Genomic DNA, 17,173 nt, shown 5'->3' on the forward strand with positions numbered 1-17,173 from the left:
TTGGTTAATGGGAGACTGGGGAGAGGGATTTGTGAAGAACAGAGGAGTATGCATAAGAGGAGGGTGGGATACTGGAGCTAGATGGCGAGTTGTTAGAAGCTGGGAAATATTGGATGTTCCTGCTATATTCTCATACTCCTTCAAAATATCTACTTTTCATCTTTGTCACAGAGCTGTCTGGTGAACTGAGCCACTATGGGTGCTTTTCTACTTCTGTGTTTGCTTTTATAGTCTCTGTGAAAGGGTGAAGATTTGGCCATGTCTGGCTAGTTGGCAAAGGAGGACAAAGAATAGTGCCAAGTAGAGAAATATGAAAATAGCTTAGGTAGAGAGGCAGAGCTTGCTGTTGTAGGAAGAAATTGGTTAGGCCACTCTAGCATAAAGGAAGAGAGGAGCTAAAAGAGGGTGGGATTTCTTAACTTCTGCTCTAGAAGCCTTAATCCCATACTGTGAAGAATTATTTTCCCCAAACACAAATCTGTTTTTCTGCACTCCTGAATGTATAAAGCATTTATTGGCCCAGCCCACTGCATATCTCACCCTGTTTCATTTACCCCCTTTACCCAGCCTACTTTGCTCTTAGTTTTGTTAATGTTTTCTGCTATGTTGATTTGGTTCAAATATTGCAAAAGATAGTGGAGAGGTCTTGATTCTGTGGTACAGCCTGTGATGTTTTATGCTTGCACTGCAGCCACAACCATAAAAATTAGATTAAAACAAGTAAATTCATCTAACAATCTAGCTTTTCTTGAAAAGTGTGGTTGTCACCATCATTTTCAGTACACTTTAACAATATGGGAAGTTTAGTATTTTGTTAGCAAGATGGATTTGGACTGAGAGCCTTAAAAAGATGAGAATACTTTCTGAAAGATTTGCTCCCCATTTGTGTCTGGCAGTCTGATATCTGCCCCCTCTATCTACCCATGGGAAGAAAAGATACTGGGAGCCAGCTGTTTCTTGGAGCTTGTCAGTGGGGTCTTTGTCACATGGGTAATGTTAGTCATTCACCTCAGTGAAACGTAATGTCCACATCCACAGAAATGAGAGATATTATAGTGAAATGTTATATTCAAAGATGGACTTCAGATTTAAACAGCTTCAGATCTCTGTGTTTGTTAAATTAAAATGATCCTAAGACCCCCTAAACCTAATTATAGTTCATTTTTCAGCTCCATGTTTGTGTGCTACTTACTTGGAGAAGGTGCAGACTTTATTACATTCAGCACAATCTCTGCCTTCAAAGAGGAGCTAAACCAGGCTAAGCAGTACTGGAGCCACCAAAATCTCAATAATACTTTTTGATAGCTAGGTATTATTTAATTTTAATTTAATTATATTGCACAGACATAATTCAGTAGAGAACCTAAATATCTGAGTCAAGATCAGGGCTGTGATGTTCAAGGATCTGCAGACAGAAACCAACATGTGTTTTTTACCACATTATGGGAAACAGTTTCCACCCCAAAGAATTAGCTAAGAGTTTAATCCCACAATTAGTATGCTCTCTGCCCAGAAACTATCACTTGCAGCACAGCAAGACAGATGGATTTCATATTAGAAAGAAGTCTCTCCCACAACACAGTAATGCACAATTTATCAGATATAACTTGGGACAGTGGTTCATACTCCTCTGAAGCAGCTCTGGGAGACAGGATATCAGAAAATTATTTGTGTTTCATTCCAATACAAAGCAGGGCCCATTGTGTCAGACACTGTATAAACAAACAGTAAGACACGACTCCAGTCCCTAACATTCTCTAATCTAAATAGGCAAGGTTGACACAACTGTACAGGAAATACAAGGATATGGCAAGGGAACGTGACTTGCCTGTGATCGCAGAATTGACTGGTGATAGAGCAAGAAGCCAAAATCCAGTTGTTTGGATTCCCAGCTCTACCGTCTGTACTGTGATTGACCTTACTATTAGATGATTACTAGTTTCTTCTGATGAGTTTCTTGTATTGCCATAATTTTCTTCTGTATTTGGTGTTACTTGTTTGTCAAAGCTGCTATACAGAAAAATAAGCCTTAGAAGGACCAGAAAGCTAGTTATCCTTTTGAGATGAAAAGAAAAAAGCAGTAATGGATCTAAAATCAGGGTAGATTTAAATGTTTGTATGCCATAGCATGCAGTTCTTCAAATATATATATATATTAAAAGTGTACCATCAAGGATTACTTTAAGCAAAAAATAGCAGCTGGCTTTGAAATTAATGAACATCATCTGTAACAGGTACATATATAAAGCATGAAGTAATTCCTGGCATTCTTCAGTTGACACAGTATCTGAAAGTTGGGAAGTAAACATTAGAATCCAGGAAAGCTACATAAAGTACTTTATTTTATGATTTTTTTTTTTTCCCTGAAAGTGGATGAACAAGCATTACAAACATGCCCTACACCTGTAAGATCTAGTTATATGGCAGGTAACCAGGGAATATTCTGTGTTTGCTTTATAATGAAATCTGCACATTGAATCAGGCAGAGAACAGCTGGCTTAGAAATCAGCCTGAGAATCAGAATAATCTAGGAAAGGTATTTGTGTTAGCATTAAACATTTTTGCATGCTGTCAGTGCAGAAGATAGCCTCTAAGCTTTGTGGATTAAGGAAGTGGCTGGTATGACTTTCTGGAATTGGGTTGCCTTGTTAGGAATGGAAAACTCAATTAAAAGTTGGTTGTGAGAATGCTATGTGAGCCCTTGTGATTTACTGCTGCACAGTGTGGATTCATATTTTAAAAGGCAGTGTTTTCAGTCAAGTTAGTAGGGAATAAGGTTATGGTAATTTCTGTGGCATGTCATCCCACTTTTGAGGAAGAGCTATATACCAATATGCATGTGTATGTGATAAGCAACAGAAAGGCAAATGAAGATAAAAAGAAACTGTTCTTTAATAGCCAGAACCACATACACTTGGAAGACTAACTGAAGCAGAAACTAAGGAAATGCATTCCTGGATAACAAGCAACAACTGACCTTTAGACTCTGTTAGACTGTGCAAGCAATCTACCAGCACCAAGACAAAGCAGGCACTCGCTTACTACAGTATCTCTAGCTGTCATGTTAGGATGAAAATACCATTTTTTTCTATTAACAAACTGTAATTGACACGGCTACTTTTGATCCACTCTTTTAGATATGTCATAGCAAACCGAGTGTGGATGCTTTTCTTCTGGATTTTTCTTGAGATTATGCCTGTACAGAATCATTTACATTAACTCAAAATGGGAGGTTATAAGAATTATAAGGAAAAATAAACTAAAAGTGGATTAACAAAAAAACCTAAGATTAAATGGTAACAAAACTTATTAGTAAGGAACAAAAGTGCCCACCCACAGACTTGTTCCGAAATAACTAATGTATGAAGTGAACCGAACTGTTATTTTTGTTCCAGTTTTTTGTGCAGAGAATCCCTAGGACCTCTGGCAATTAAAATATAATTGTTCTTGTGAAGCCAACACTTAAAACAATTCTAAGGCCCTTTTAAATTGCCAGTGCAGTGTAAAGTAGACACAGCTCAACTGAAACGAGGCCAGAGATAGGACAGAGGCAGCAAGGCCCTTCATATTTTATATGGGAGACAACACTTGCCAGTCATATGAAGTTAAAGAAAGGAGAGGAGAGGCTGAAGTGTTTGCAGTGAAAAAGCAGACTGTGGAAATCAGAAGAAATACAGTAAATGGAAACCCACAAGTATAAATGGCAAAGGATCAAAGGTGAGGGGCTGTGTAGGAGGGAGTTGCTACTGATGCTCCCAGACATTCAGGGATGGAAAAATTCCACTAAAAGTAAGCACCTGCTGCTTAAGATTAGGACTTCAAAATTACAAACTGTGTCAGTAAAAACATTTTGCTTTGCAGTTTAAAGAGGAGCTAAAGGAAACAGCCAAAGTCTTAGGAGGTGGAAAAAGAGTGAATGGGGAAATATTTTAATGAAACTGATCTGCACACATTTAAGATGGAATATTGCTTAGACATGGATGAATTTAATTTTTATTCCCCAGCTTTTCAGCTGGCTTCTTGAGAGAAAAGATACTTTTTAGTATAGTTTAGTAAGGTGATAGGCAACTGAGCTTTGGATGGCTTCCTAACCTTGTCCCTCATTCTTCTTCATGGGTGTGTCTGACTCTTAAATTTCTGTTTCTTAATCCTACTCTAGGCTTTGTGGGTGAGGAGAGATGATTTCTGACTCTTGCCCACTGCAGAGTAGAAGGCAACACTGAAATCCCTCTGATTAAGTAAAGGCTGGCAAATGTTAGAAACCACAAGAACTTAGAGAGAGAACCAGCCTATACTTAACTGACATACACACGCTGACATTGGCGTGACTGCACAACCAAAAACCAAACTGAAGTCTGCTTGGTTTCAAATGGTTGTTTCCCATGCCCCATACAGCTTTAATATTGGCAAGTTGATGAGCTGAGTATCACATGTCAGCTGACAATGAAAAGCCAAAAAGCTGCTCCCATCCTTCACAGAGACAGAATTGATCAAATTATCACTTATAAATCAGTGGGAAAAAACAGCATAATCTGCAGTGTGCCCTTTCTCTAGTCCCACTCCTGGACTCCAATTTAAGCCCTCCATTTCCCTTTAAGGAACTGAAGATTAAACTGATGATTGCTTTGAAATAGGAAATAGGAAAAAAGAAGTGGCTAAAAGGAGTTAAATGTCTTGAGTTTTACTTTCCCCTGCTCAGTGAAGGGATATTCCCTCTTCTTGTCTACTTTGAATACCAGATGTCTCTTCACAGTCAAATTGAGACATCCTGAAAGAGGGGGATTTTCAGATGTACTTAGCTTTTTTTCTGGAAACTGGGCCCCTTTAAAGGTGTCTCTAGTATGACACTCACAGAGTTGTCCCAGATTGCACAGTGTGTTTCAATACTCGGCCAGCATTTTTAGTAGCCTATGCCTCAAGGAGTCTGGGCACCTTACCCAAAAAGAGCTAAAAATGTAATTTGCAGTTCTTCAAGTGATCCAAAACAAAGTATCAAATCCCCTCCCATATTCCTTTGCCAGGGAAAGTCCCTGTGCACTGGAACTGGCCTCATTCTGCTGCACAAGGGAGAGCAGAAGTAAATGGAGGGTAGAGTGGGAGAGCTTTTGGAAGAGTGATCAGGCTGTACACAGTGCTCAGCCCTACTTAATCACAAATGCCTTGCTTGAGAATCAAGTTCCAAATAGTTCCATGGTGCTCAAACATAGAGTTACCTGGCTGTCGTCTGTTGTGAAGAATTTCAACCACCACAATTTCCTTGGCTGTCCTGCAGCTAGTGGCTTTTTCCATTATTTTAATACTCAGCAGATATTTGCTTGGTGTGGGTCACTAACCAGGCAGGAAAATATTGGACCAACTGTTGAATTTTCCAAATGTGAAGGTTCATATGGCTGTGTGTTGTGGCCACAGGGGACAAGTCCAGAGATGTGTAGAATAAAATCTTTGTGTCAGTATGCATACATTACATGACAGACACATAATTGAACATCTAATTAAATGCCTAATATTTGCTTTTTAATAACAATACACCCCTTTTGAGACTTTATCCTTTGGCCAAAACAAGGAATTGTTGCAGAAAAATTATCCATTGTAAAAGTCCAAAGAAATTATTGAAAATAGGTCTGCAACAGGGGAACTGAAGAAGGCTTTCATGTCTCAATTTCTTTTTCTTAACAGGCTAAGATGGATGTCTTAAGACATTAATCATCTTGAATAAATGAATAAATCATCTGTACTAATATACAGATGGGTTGTGGTGAGGGTAGGTAACCAAAGCAAAGTAATGGGATGGACTGCTTATGTCATGAACCATTTGCCACCCAGCTCATTTTCTAGTCTAGCCACCAACTATTGCTGCCAAAGGAGCTGTTACAGTGGGTGTTAATAGCATCAGAAAAGAATGCCAGGTAGACCAGTGGAACAGGCACCTCTGGTTTTGAAAAGAGATTTAGAGAAGAAACATGATTGGAGCCATCACAAATAATCATCGTAACATAAATTCCCATTACAAGCTTACTAAAAAGAGATGGTCTGTTCTTTAGAGGTATTTAAAAGGGACATAAAGAAATGCTTTTTCTTCTGTGCAATAATTTGCCCTGTTCTGACGTCCACACTTACAGAAGGTTACAGAAATAACTAAACAAAGACTTCAAGGACAGACCACAGAAAAATGTTCCCTAGGAGGCTGGGAGAACAGATTTGTGAACCTTGTCAGGGTGTCTGGGAGTGATAAATGATTTTTCAAAAGTTGCTTAGGATAATTTTTAAGATATTCTTTGAAATCTATGCTAAAAGACAGCCCAAAGTTTTTTTTTAGTTTTTAGTAATTTTTACCAGTTATTTGGAAAAAGCTTAAAGCCTCCTACCCTGAGGGAGTACTGCCTTATCAAGTAAGAGATTGGACAGAAAATTATACCCACCCTTAGGATCAGGCTGTGTATCTTCTTCAGTGTACATTGTCATGCATCCCTGATTTAAGACACTAGAACCAACTTCAGGTGTTTGGGCTTCAGCTGGGTATCTGAAGAATAAGGAAGAGCCCATCTGCAAGAAAGAGCTCATCTGCTCCCACTGATGATGCATAACTGGGCAAGAGGATTACTATTGGAGTCTCTGAAGAGCCAAAGAATCTAACCTATATCTGGATCCAGGACACAAGAAAGGACAAATTGATGTGCTTGAGTAGATACAGACACTTTCTGGGTTGGCTGGCATGTCATGCACCAACATGCAGGGTCATGCTAACCACAAGCCATGGGACTTGGAAAGAGTTTGCAGCAGGCTCAGCTGGAGGGCCCCAAGGAGCTTGTTGCCTTCCTGCACAGCTGGGGGCATGATTCAGCTTCCAGGATCCTGTGTGTGTTGCAACCAGGCAGTTCTCTGTCAAGAGAGAGCCTTACAAGAGGCTCAATTCCAGTAGCATTTGGATTTTCTTGTTCCATACTAAGAGTACACTTCTCACTAATTCGCCTTACAATGCAGAAATTAAGGCCTTTGTGTTTACAGTAAAGATGTTTACATGAAAAAATGTGTGGCTTAACCTCCTAAGTATCAGAAGTTCAGGTAGGCCATCTTAACTCAGCTTTGTATGGAAACAGTTCTGTTTATGGACATTTCAGAAATTCATATGGTTTATGTCCAGAAATAACCATTATGATCATATAGTCTGACCTCCTGTGCAGTGAAACCTTTCAGCTTCACTCCGTAATTTCTACATTCTACATTCTACATCCTGTGGTTAACCTGCATCCTGTAGTGGTTTTGTAGATTGAGTTTTGTATTTATTAGATTATGATTTGAGACAAATTACATTTTATCTTGCATTTTCAGTAGTCTTGCCTACATTTTTCCTTTTACAGTTTTTCAGAACTTCACCAAATTACTCTTCTTTGCCATCCAGTTCTTCAGCTCCTTCATGCGAGAGCAATTTATGTTAAACTAGAAGTCTCTAACTTGCCTTGGGCTTGCACAGCCTGAACACACCTTTCACAGTACTGTAGAAAAGATGCCTAGATGAAGATGTTCCATGGATCTAAATAATGTTCTCCTCCAGCTTATATCCTTTATAAACCCTATATGTAATCTTTATGATAACTTGAACTTTCCTCATGTCCTTTATGCTTTTTCTCCCCAGTAAAGGGCAGTATGTGCTAGGTGACTCCTCAAGAGCTGTATCTGTACTTACTGGTGAGACATTTGCAGCCAGAGTATTCAACAGCTGAGTTCTTTGGGTTTTTTTTAGTGTCATCAGGGCAGTAATTTGGGTGTCTGTCCTTCAGCAGCTGCCAGTTTTCACAGCACTGCTAAGAACTTAATTTTCCTTGCAATTTCTACTCTTTTGTTAAGATTGACAAGGTCAGAAGTTAGTGTGTGTGGCAGGGACAAGGCAGACAAACAGATGATTAGAAAGACAGCACAGACACGTAAACTTGTTTCCTTAGGAAATGGAGCTATAGATTATTGCCTAGGGAATTCACAGTTCTTTAAAATTATTACCTCTGGGTATTCTTACTCGTCGTCTTCCTTCCTGTCTTTCTTTGAATCTTCTCTTAAAGTCTTCGGGGGTTTTGGGAAGGAGTGGGACCAAGTGAGTCTGTACAAGAAGTTAGGCCAGGTTTTCAGTGTTGTGAGGTGATACACGTGAGAAGCAGTAGACACCACCTTACTGCAACTTTTTGGTGCCAAGAGTCCTTCCACAAAATTGCATTATTCGAATGGTGTAATTATGCGGGATTACTTTCAAATATGCAACCAGAGTGACTGATGAATTATTTCCTTTACTCCAGCAATCATGCAAGATTAATTAGGTACAGCCAGTACAGTGACACTTCGAAAATGTAAAGCATTATATAAATGTTGAGTGGTTTTTACACTGATTATATCCAGGATGCTGGTTAATAGGAAATACATAAAATGTTTTTTAATGCATTTCCATATATGCAGCTTCAGGTAAGAAAGTACTTCTATGAATATACTTGGCAAAAGGTTTTAAGAATGATGTAATGGATGCTTTGAAGGCCTAAGCGTGGGTTTAAAAGTGGCCTGATTTTTAGAGACCCATCTATGGGTATCACACTTAAGAAATGTTTATGCCTTGCCTGTCAACTCATTCCCCTCAGAATGCTTCAGCTTTTATATTCTCAGCTCATCTGACATTGGATGGTCCTCATAGCTCTCGCATGGCAGTCAGCATTGATCAAACAAGGAAAGGTAAAGAGATGGCTTGTATGGCCCCTAGAACAAGGTTTATTTTTTTTAATTACCATTTGAAAAAGTTTGTCCATCCTCTTCACTCTCAGTTATTCCTACTCACCCTGCCAAATTTTTCTACCCTCTCAGCTGTGCTGGATGCCAAGTGAGCACTTTATGTGTCTGTGCTCTCAGTGGGGGAAGAAGTAGAAGCAGCAGTGAGGGAAGGAGGAGCTAATCTTTAAATATTATCTCCTAATTTTTTTTTTCCAAATCTGTTACATGTTGTTCTAAAGGTAAATCACTAGCTCTAAAGTAATGCAAAAAGAAAAGATTTTTCCCAGCAATTAAATGGATTCCTGAAAAGTCCCTCAAGCTCACAAACTTTCTGATCTGTGGCAAGAAACTGAAAAATGTGGGAGTTCCCCAGTTACCACGGAGCAGGTCACTCATGCTGGAGTTTTCCTTGAAGCCTGTGTACAGTACTTGTACTTGCAGGACTTTTTAATGACCTTTTTTTGTCTGTGTGTACTTACTGTGTCATCAAGGGGAAGAAGCCTGGTGTAAGGGCAGCGTAGCCACGCTGGGCTGTACTGTGTGCTCAGCCACCCCATCTTTTCAACTGTGAATAACAGGTTGACAGAAGTCATGGCTGTGAACAAAGGGAAGAGAGCAGACACTCAAAATGAAGTCTCCCTGGTCTGCCTCTGGTAATCCTGCACACATCACTTCTAACATGCAAAGGTCCTTCATGGCAGCCATGAAGCCCCTCTTGCTGACTTAGTCTGTGTTGTCCTCTGTTTCATTGCCTTAACACCGCTTTTTTCCTACTGATCCTCCTTTAGGCCAGTTTCATAATGAGATGATTGCATGCTCCAAACACTTGACTTGTAGTCTATATGAGACCAAGGTGCAAATGTGTTGGCTCAGGGATATCGTTGTTGACTGTTGATGATATTTCATTGGAATTGCAAAACTGTTATGTAGCAACACCATCTAATTGGAAGGGGCACAAGTGTTTGTTTTCTTTCCATGCGATTTCTACTTGTACATTAACTACTCTGTGAGATGGGATAAAACTAACTAATGAGTGGTGTTGGCTTTCTCATTGTCCTTTTTTTTTTTTTTTTTTTGCAACTGTAAATATGTTGCAAGCAGAATCTATATGCATACATTAGCTCAAACTGTCCCATTCTTTTCTTTGTCCCATTTGAATATTAACAAATAATCATGAATTTTCCCTGAGCTTGACTGTCCCCAGGATTGATTCCCTTTATATAGCTTGAGAGTTAAATTGCTTCAATATGCACAAACCTGTGCTACAGAAAGTGTTATGATGTGATTGCTGTATAGTGCTGCAGAACTATTATTTGACAAGACAAAGTCAAGATTATCTTAATTAACCTTTATATACTGTGTTTTGCATCATTCAAATTCAGCTTTAATTTCTGCTACTTGTAGAGTAAAACTGACTTTGCTCCTGCAGCCTAAAATCTCTGCAATGCCCAGTGACACATTGCAAAGACTGCTGTGTGTTTCACCTGCTTAGGGTGAATGTTCAGAGGCATTTAACTCTTGCAAGGCCCTTCCTGTCAGCTTGTTTCAGTGGTTTTGTCTCGTTTTTTCTTTTGCTTTAATGTGCTTAGACACAATTTTAATATATCGTTGTACAGAGAACTTGTACACTGCATGGTGTGCACAGAAGGTATTTTTTGCAATGTGCTAAAGTCAAAACTATAGTTAAAAAAAAGAGTGGTCCAGAATAGAAATATGGTGAAATAACTCCCTGGTTTAGAGACAATGAAAATCAGAGCAAAAAAAAGAAACAGGCTCCTTTTAACATATCAAGACAAAGGTAAACCACAGCTACCACTCATTCCTTCATTGTTTTTTTCAGGTGACCACATGTATCCCTTTAACTTCACAGCAGAATTGGGTATTTGTCCTGCTTACAGCCAGGATGCCCAAGTGACTGCTGCTTTCCCTCTTCCAGCCAGTTACTCTGCTTCTACCCCAGCAAAAGCTGTTTTCATCTGCAAGGCTCCCTGTAACTCACCCACATGCAAATGCTTCTGACCTTAATTAAAGCAGTTCACCTCTCTCTGCCTCAAGGGATGGTTTCCTCTTAAGGCAGTTGTATTTAATTACCATTTGCATAGCATTCTGCTGGTTGCTCTCTGGGAGCGTTGTTCGGTAGGAGCGTGGGATTGCTGAAGCCTGACTGGCAAGCTTTGCACCCTCCTAATTGACACAGAAGCCAAGTAGAAGTTACACAAGGAAAGAACAGAGAATCGTTAATGATGGATCATTAGCAAGTAGCTCCTTTGAATGAATGTAGATAACTTTATAACTCTATCAAAGTGAAAAGCAGCGTGATGAATTATGCATCAAACAATAAAAGCTCAAGGAAGACACTGGTTTTATAATTGCTGTATAATTTTCTAGCATGCTCTAGTTTGTAAGATTAATTTCTTTGGGAAGTGTGAAACATTCTATTCCTGTTGTACACTTAATGTCAGTTTTGGTTTTCTCATTAGGAGTTTTATTCTGTGTCTTTTGATATCACTGCAAAACCTCCCAGGGTTTGAAATACGCAATTTTTGTACTAGCAGAAATTTGCACAAGCAAGTAAAAAGTATATAGCTACAAAACTAGTTCCTTTGGGGGTCTGCTGATTTCTCAGATATAAAGAGTTCTCAGATACATTCATTTGAAATAGGATCACTTGATTTTTTTATTTTTTATTTTTAAAATAAAAGTTGCCTAATAGTTTTGTGGCTACGTTGAATTTCTAGACTAATAAGTCTCTAAGGGGCATTTTTGCTCTGGAATTATCTTCAGAAGCATTTCAGCTGGCACAGATAGATCATTCCTGTGGCTTGCCCTAGTGCCAGTTCAGCCCTCAGTCAGTCCTAGGAAGAGGAATTCAATCAAATATTGCCTAGTGATGTCACCTGTCCCTTTAAAATTTTACTAATCTCTCCCTTGAGATTTCCTCTGAAAGTTGCCCTGTGTGTTCAAAATTAGTAGAATTAGAGGACTGAGCTTATAAAAAAGTTATCCTTTGAGCTGTTTCTTAGCTTTCATGAGTATTAGTGTGTGAAAGGGACTGTGAGAGATCGTCTAATCCATCAGCAGATTCAGGGTTCAGCAACAGTAGAATAATTCTTCTTCCTAAAGACCTGGTTGATTAGAACTCTGCAACCCTGCATGATCTGTTTCAGCATTTTGCTACCACTGCCTAAGCTTGTTTTCTAGTACCTAGCATCAGTTTCCTTTGTTGCAATTTAAGTAAATTATTTTTCGTTCATCATGAGCATGAAAAAGGATTTACTTCCTTCTTGCAGAAAGCTTGTACGGATTGGAGGGGAAGTTGGGGTTTGCTGTAGTTGATAATTTATTACATATTTTAAAGATAATTTTGAAGGCATTTTTCCCTGACCCTTCTCTTTTGGACTATGATCCCACTTTGCTCAGTTTGCCATGTTTTCCCTGATCATTTCAGTTGCTGTCCTGTAAAATCTTTTCAGGTGTTACAGATGGCTGTGCCTGGGAAGGGGGTGGATGTGGAGTAAAGGGGGGGCTAGCCCCACACCAGACACTGCTCCAGCTGTGACCTGCCAGCTCTGACTAGAGCAAAAACATTTTTTCATGTATCCTGCAGGCTTCTCTCTTGTTTGTACACCCCTTTATGACGCTTACCTTTTTCGCAACAAAAGATGTTGTTGACTCATCTTCACTTTGTGATCTAGAATAACCCCTGGTAATTCCTACCTTGGCATTTGCCCCCGGCCCTATATTTGTAAAATTAATGTAGCTCCTTCCCCTTGTTAGAATGGAATTTCACCCTGTTCTATCAGACCATTTCTCCAGCATAGCTAGGTCATTGTGAAATCTACTTCACAGTCATTTTTAGCTTAGGCCCTCAGAAACCTGAGCAGATATAATCTCTGTTCAATCAGGCAACCCAGTAAAAATTTACCAATTAGTGTTTCATAATGAATAGACTGCTCTAGAGCTCACTTGAAACCTTCATTTTAGAAGATGCCACATAGCAATTGTCTGAATATGATTTCCCTCTGAATACTGTATCTGGCTTTGAATTTACCTAGGCTATGTTCTTTAGTGAGTTTATAAAAAACAGCAGAGAATTTTCTTTCTGATACTCAAATGTTGATTTGGCATCCTAGTTGTCAGAGGGTCATCTCACCTGATTTTAAATATCTGGATGGCAGAGATCTACATCTAAGGTTCTTGTCTACCTGTACATTATGAAGAAGCATAGATGATCACAGTTCAGCTGGCCAGGTTTATTCATTTTTCACTGTCTTAGAAGAACTACACTGTGTGTCTTTTTGTCTGCAGTAACTCCAAAGGGAATCTAAGCAACTAAACATCTGTATCTAAGCTATTGGCATCTGAAGTTAGATGGGATGTATCTCATCTCCAGCCCTTTGTCTGGTAGAAAGGCAGGAGATTGAGCTATTTTTCTTAACAGATACATGCTTGCTGTTACTCATCTCCTAAGTACTTCCAGTGTAATTATTTGCTCCAGTATTTAGTGGAACCTGAAGTTAAATATTTGGTCTGCAACTTCCCAGTACAACCTTCTTTCCTTTTTAAATACAAGAACCGTACCTGAGCTCTCCCAGGAGCATACTTATCAGGAACACACCAAATCAGCTTGAAAAAAAACCTTTTTCTAGGAACATTTTATCTTATTTTGTCCCACATGGAGTGGAACATGAATACCTTAACTGTATGAACTATTAGATCACAGTCAATGAAGACCATTGAAAAAAATGGCATATTTTAGCATGGTGCCTGACCTTTCTCAGCATCTCTTCTTAAATAAGTAGTAACTCTAGTAGTGAACTTATTCACTACCGTTCATGCTCTTATAGGGTGACTTATTAGTGTAGTTCATTTCTCTTGCTGGGGACATCCTGTTTCTTCTTAAAGAAGGCAAACACTGTTCTGCCTATTAAGATGACCTAGGTATTGCCTTGCATTTTTAAGCAGTAGTATCATAGACAAGGATGTAACTACATGTAACTGTTTCTGGAAATTCTTCTTGATGATATAATGAAGAGAGTAACTATGAACAGAGGATTTTTTTCACCAATTGTCCAAAGCATCAAAGGTTCTTGCATTTTGTATTGAAGTTTTCTACTGACAATTTGGGAAATTATTGTGTTCTATTTCTTTATAAAACAGTTAGTCTGTTGATGCATCTGCTGAGTGCATACTTCAGTTTTTCTCCCAGAGTTAATTTATAGGTCATTCTCTATTCTGAGACTGACAGTCATAGCTATAGCTACTAAGTCTGCAAATGACTATACTGAAATCTCTGTTCATTTCAGCATAGAGAACTGATAAATAGTGAGATCTGACTACCTGCAATAGACATAAAAGCCTTCATATCATTGCCAGCTTCCCCACATGGTTTCCACCTTTGAAATTATTCTTGCCAGAGTAAATAAACTATTGTTGAGCTTCTTACAGCTGCTGCTACCTATATTTTTGACAGAAGATATCAGTTAACAAATGGTGGTAGACCTATGATATAGTACGACTCAAAAGCACCCTGATACACACACCACTGAGAACAAGGGGAAGATGTTCTTAACATTGGACAAATATTCAGCAGTTCTGCTTTTGGGTGAACTACTTGAACCTGTCTTATTGGTACATTATTCTGAACGGGAATAGTTTTTAGTTTGTAATGTCAGAAAAAAACATTTCTGTGATAAGGACTGTGATAAGACTGCCATGAAAATGACATACTTTCTTTTAAACTAACACACACGTTTAAATATAAGTGTGGGCAGTAGCTTTTGTAAATAATTTCCCTTCTATCTGTTTTTGTTTTGTTTTGTTTTTGTTTCTATTTTTTTTGTTTGTTTGTTTTTTTACAGGACCAGGTGTCAGATACAGTGAATTTGCTGTGTCACATCCCAAACCACCTCCGCTTGTTGGACAGCATACAGTGGAGATACTGAAGGGCATGCTGGGGTATGAGGATGATGCCATAGAGGAATTGCTCTGCAGTGGTGCTGTGGCTCAGCATGAGGTCAGATAAGGAACATTAGCTACATTCCTTCACACTGAGTTCACATTACTTTGTCCTCTCTTTGCTCCCTTCAGCTCCCCTAATGGGACTCAAAGAGAAGACATAATTTAATTCTTAATTTTCTTCCATGTGTGTTTGTATGGTTTTAACACTGATGTATCAAATAAACAATCTCATACTGCCTGAGTGAAAGATTTTCTTGGAGGGGGTGATGGTAAGTGTAATTACACAGTCCTGTGTGGCTACTAATTTTCTGTATCTCATATGGAAAATGAAGTTCTTATCATAATTACAGTAATTGCCTAAAGGTTTGTCCCCAGAAGGACATAATGTTAGCGAAAAGAAGCAGAACCTTAAAACCCTGTATACTCGACTCTCCACTTACAGAAGGCTGTGCTGTACAACTATTTCAGTAGAAAATAATGTACAAATTGGTGGTTGATCTGGTTGATTTTGAACAGAATCATCTGTCATGAGTGCTTTGTTCTCTATTTTAAATCATGGGTAGAGTAACCATTGCAGAACTCACTTCTGTTCCCTGGAATTCCCAGTTATCAGTATGTCTTTACATTACATTGCATGGTCATGAGAATCCCAGTGTGTTAGCATAAATAAGCTGAAATTGGCACAGTTCTTCAGTTATGAAACAAGCCTATTCCAAGATCGGTTGAGAGACAAACTTCAGCAGAATAGTTTTTTATAATTTTATTCAGAAAGGCCCAAGGTATTGTTAATTAAACATCAATCCACACAAAACCACAAGCTCAGTGTCAAATACCAAAACTTGCCAGACTTCTCAGTCCAGTGCTGTGAGTAGGTAGTGATCTCTATCCCTGACTCCAGTTGCCATCCTAAGCACCTTTCACTATGGAGAAAACACAGGTTAAAATCCATGCAGAACTTTTGACTCAGTCCCATCCCTATGTTTAAAACACGGTGACAGTTGACAAACCTTCCTCAAATTTAGTAATAACATCCTGCAGGAGAGCTGCTCTTCAGAGTAAGGCATGGTGTACTCCAAGAAGGTGAAAGAATTTGAGCCATGACAAATACTAAAGAAAAGATTAAAGCAGAGCCATTTATTTTCTAAAAAAACAATTTGGCAATACTTCACTCACAGAAGAAATGCCACGCTCCTCTATCGCAGCGTATAATTTACAGCTAAAGTAAACTCAGCATATGGGAAAGGGTCTAACCTTTGTTGTGTGCACCCGGGGAGCAAGGCAAAGCCTTTCTATTCTTAGAACTAAATAAAACTAACTCAAATTGACACTCAACACATACTGTCCGAATTTCTCCCCAAGTATCAGAAACAGGCCTGTCATTGTAACTAGTTTGTCACTTTGTTTTCACTCTAACAAACAACATCCTCTGTATTATACTTGAACTTCACAACTATGGGTTACCTTCAGGGGCAGGGGGCCAGGGAGCAAGAAAAGAAAGACATTATTATATAATCAAATTGCAGTGGAACCCCACTGTGGTTGCTCATTTTTGAAGCTCAGTGTGTTTTGCTTCATTTGTTTGATTGTTTTCCTTGTGTTACTCTGTTCTGTTCTTTTTTTTCAGATCGTCTCTGTAATTTTTTTTTTCCTCTGCATTCCTGGCACCAAACTCCATACTCTGTCCATGTGCTAAAGACATCATGAGACCCTGGAAGACTGACTTCTTAAATAAATATAGAAATAAGTCTGAATTGAGAATAGGGACACCATAAGGGAGGAGTCAAAACTGGATTGAAAGAGTTTTTTATATAGTCCACCTTCCTTTTAATCCAAGGGATACATCCTTTTTGATGAAAAAAACAGAAGTTTAAACTCAGCTGCACATAAAATAGATAATCCAGTACTGAAATGAACTTTGTTAATGAAACTATTTACCACATTCAGATAGCATTCAGAAATAAATTTGCTCATTTTATTTTGTTGAGGGCTTTTCTCTTCCCATTTCTAAGAAACACATATATAAGATACAGTAAAATATTGTTCAGTTTTTTCAAGAATTTCTGAAATATTCTTTCTTTCTGTGCTTTTCCAACAATGTAAGTAGCTAATCACCACATCCTTAGCTACGTAAATTGGCAGAACTTCTTTCACTTTTACGTAACAATGCTGGTCTAAATCTGCTGGATATTGGGCTACTCAATATCCACTCAATAACATATTTTGTGCAGAGTTCACAAACAAAAAGTGTATCCCTTTTTTTTTTTTTTATGTTCCTCTCTCCTATGTTGAGAGTCAATGAAGCTCTGCCTAAAGAGGTGTTTAAAGACATTATTTTGTTTCACCTCCAGTGCTTACTGACTACAGTGAGAGAAATCCTGATACCATTTTGACTTCCCAGTGTTTAAGTCATACACTCACACAGACTTGCTATCTCTTGTTCAAGTCACAAGAAAATGCAAGATATTAA

General features: G+C 38.6%; 1 protein-coding gene across 12 annotated transcripts in view; it reads left to right on the plus strand.

Moving 5' to 3' along the window:
* SUGCT (succinyl-CoA:glutarate-CoA transferase) overlaps positions 1 to 16,685 on the plus strand; it is a 330,712-nt gene extending 314,027 nt beyond the window's left edge. For 10 of the 12 annotated variants that reach the window (XR_011724318.1, XM_071736165.1, XM_071736172.1 and 7 more), the window contains 2 exons: positions 14,607 to 14,761; positions 16,331 to 16,685. Coding sequence is in view for 11 of the 12 variants with exons in the window: in XM_071736165.1 (XP_071592266.1) it covers positions 14,607 to 14,761; positions 16,331 to 16,399 (224 nt within the window). In the remaining variant the exon portion in view is untranslated. Of the gene's footprint in view, positions 1 to 14,606; positions 14,945 to 16,330 lie in introns of those variants that run through there. The other 2 variants (XM_071736173.1, XM_071736171.1) reach the window with 2 other exon arrangements.
* The last annotated feature ends 488 nt before the right edge of the window (positions 16,686 to 17,173 follow it).

Source organism: Heliangelus exortis, chromosome 2, assembly GCF_036169615.1.
Source record: "Heliangelus exortis chromosome 2, bHelExo1.hap1, whole genome shotgun sequence".
Lineage (NCBI taxonomy): Eukaryota > Metazoa > Chordata > Aves > Apodiformes > Trochilidae > Heliangelus > Heliangelus exortis.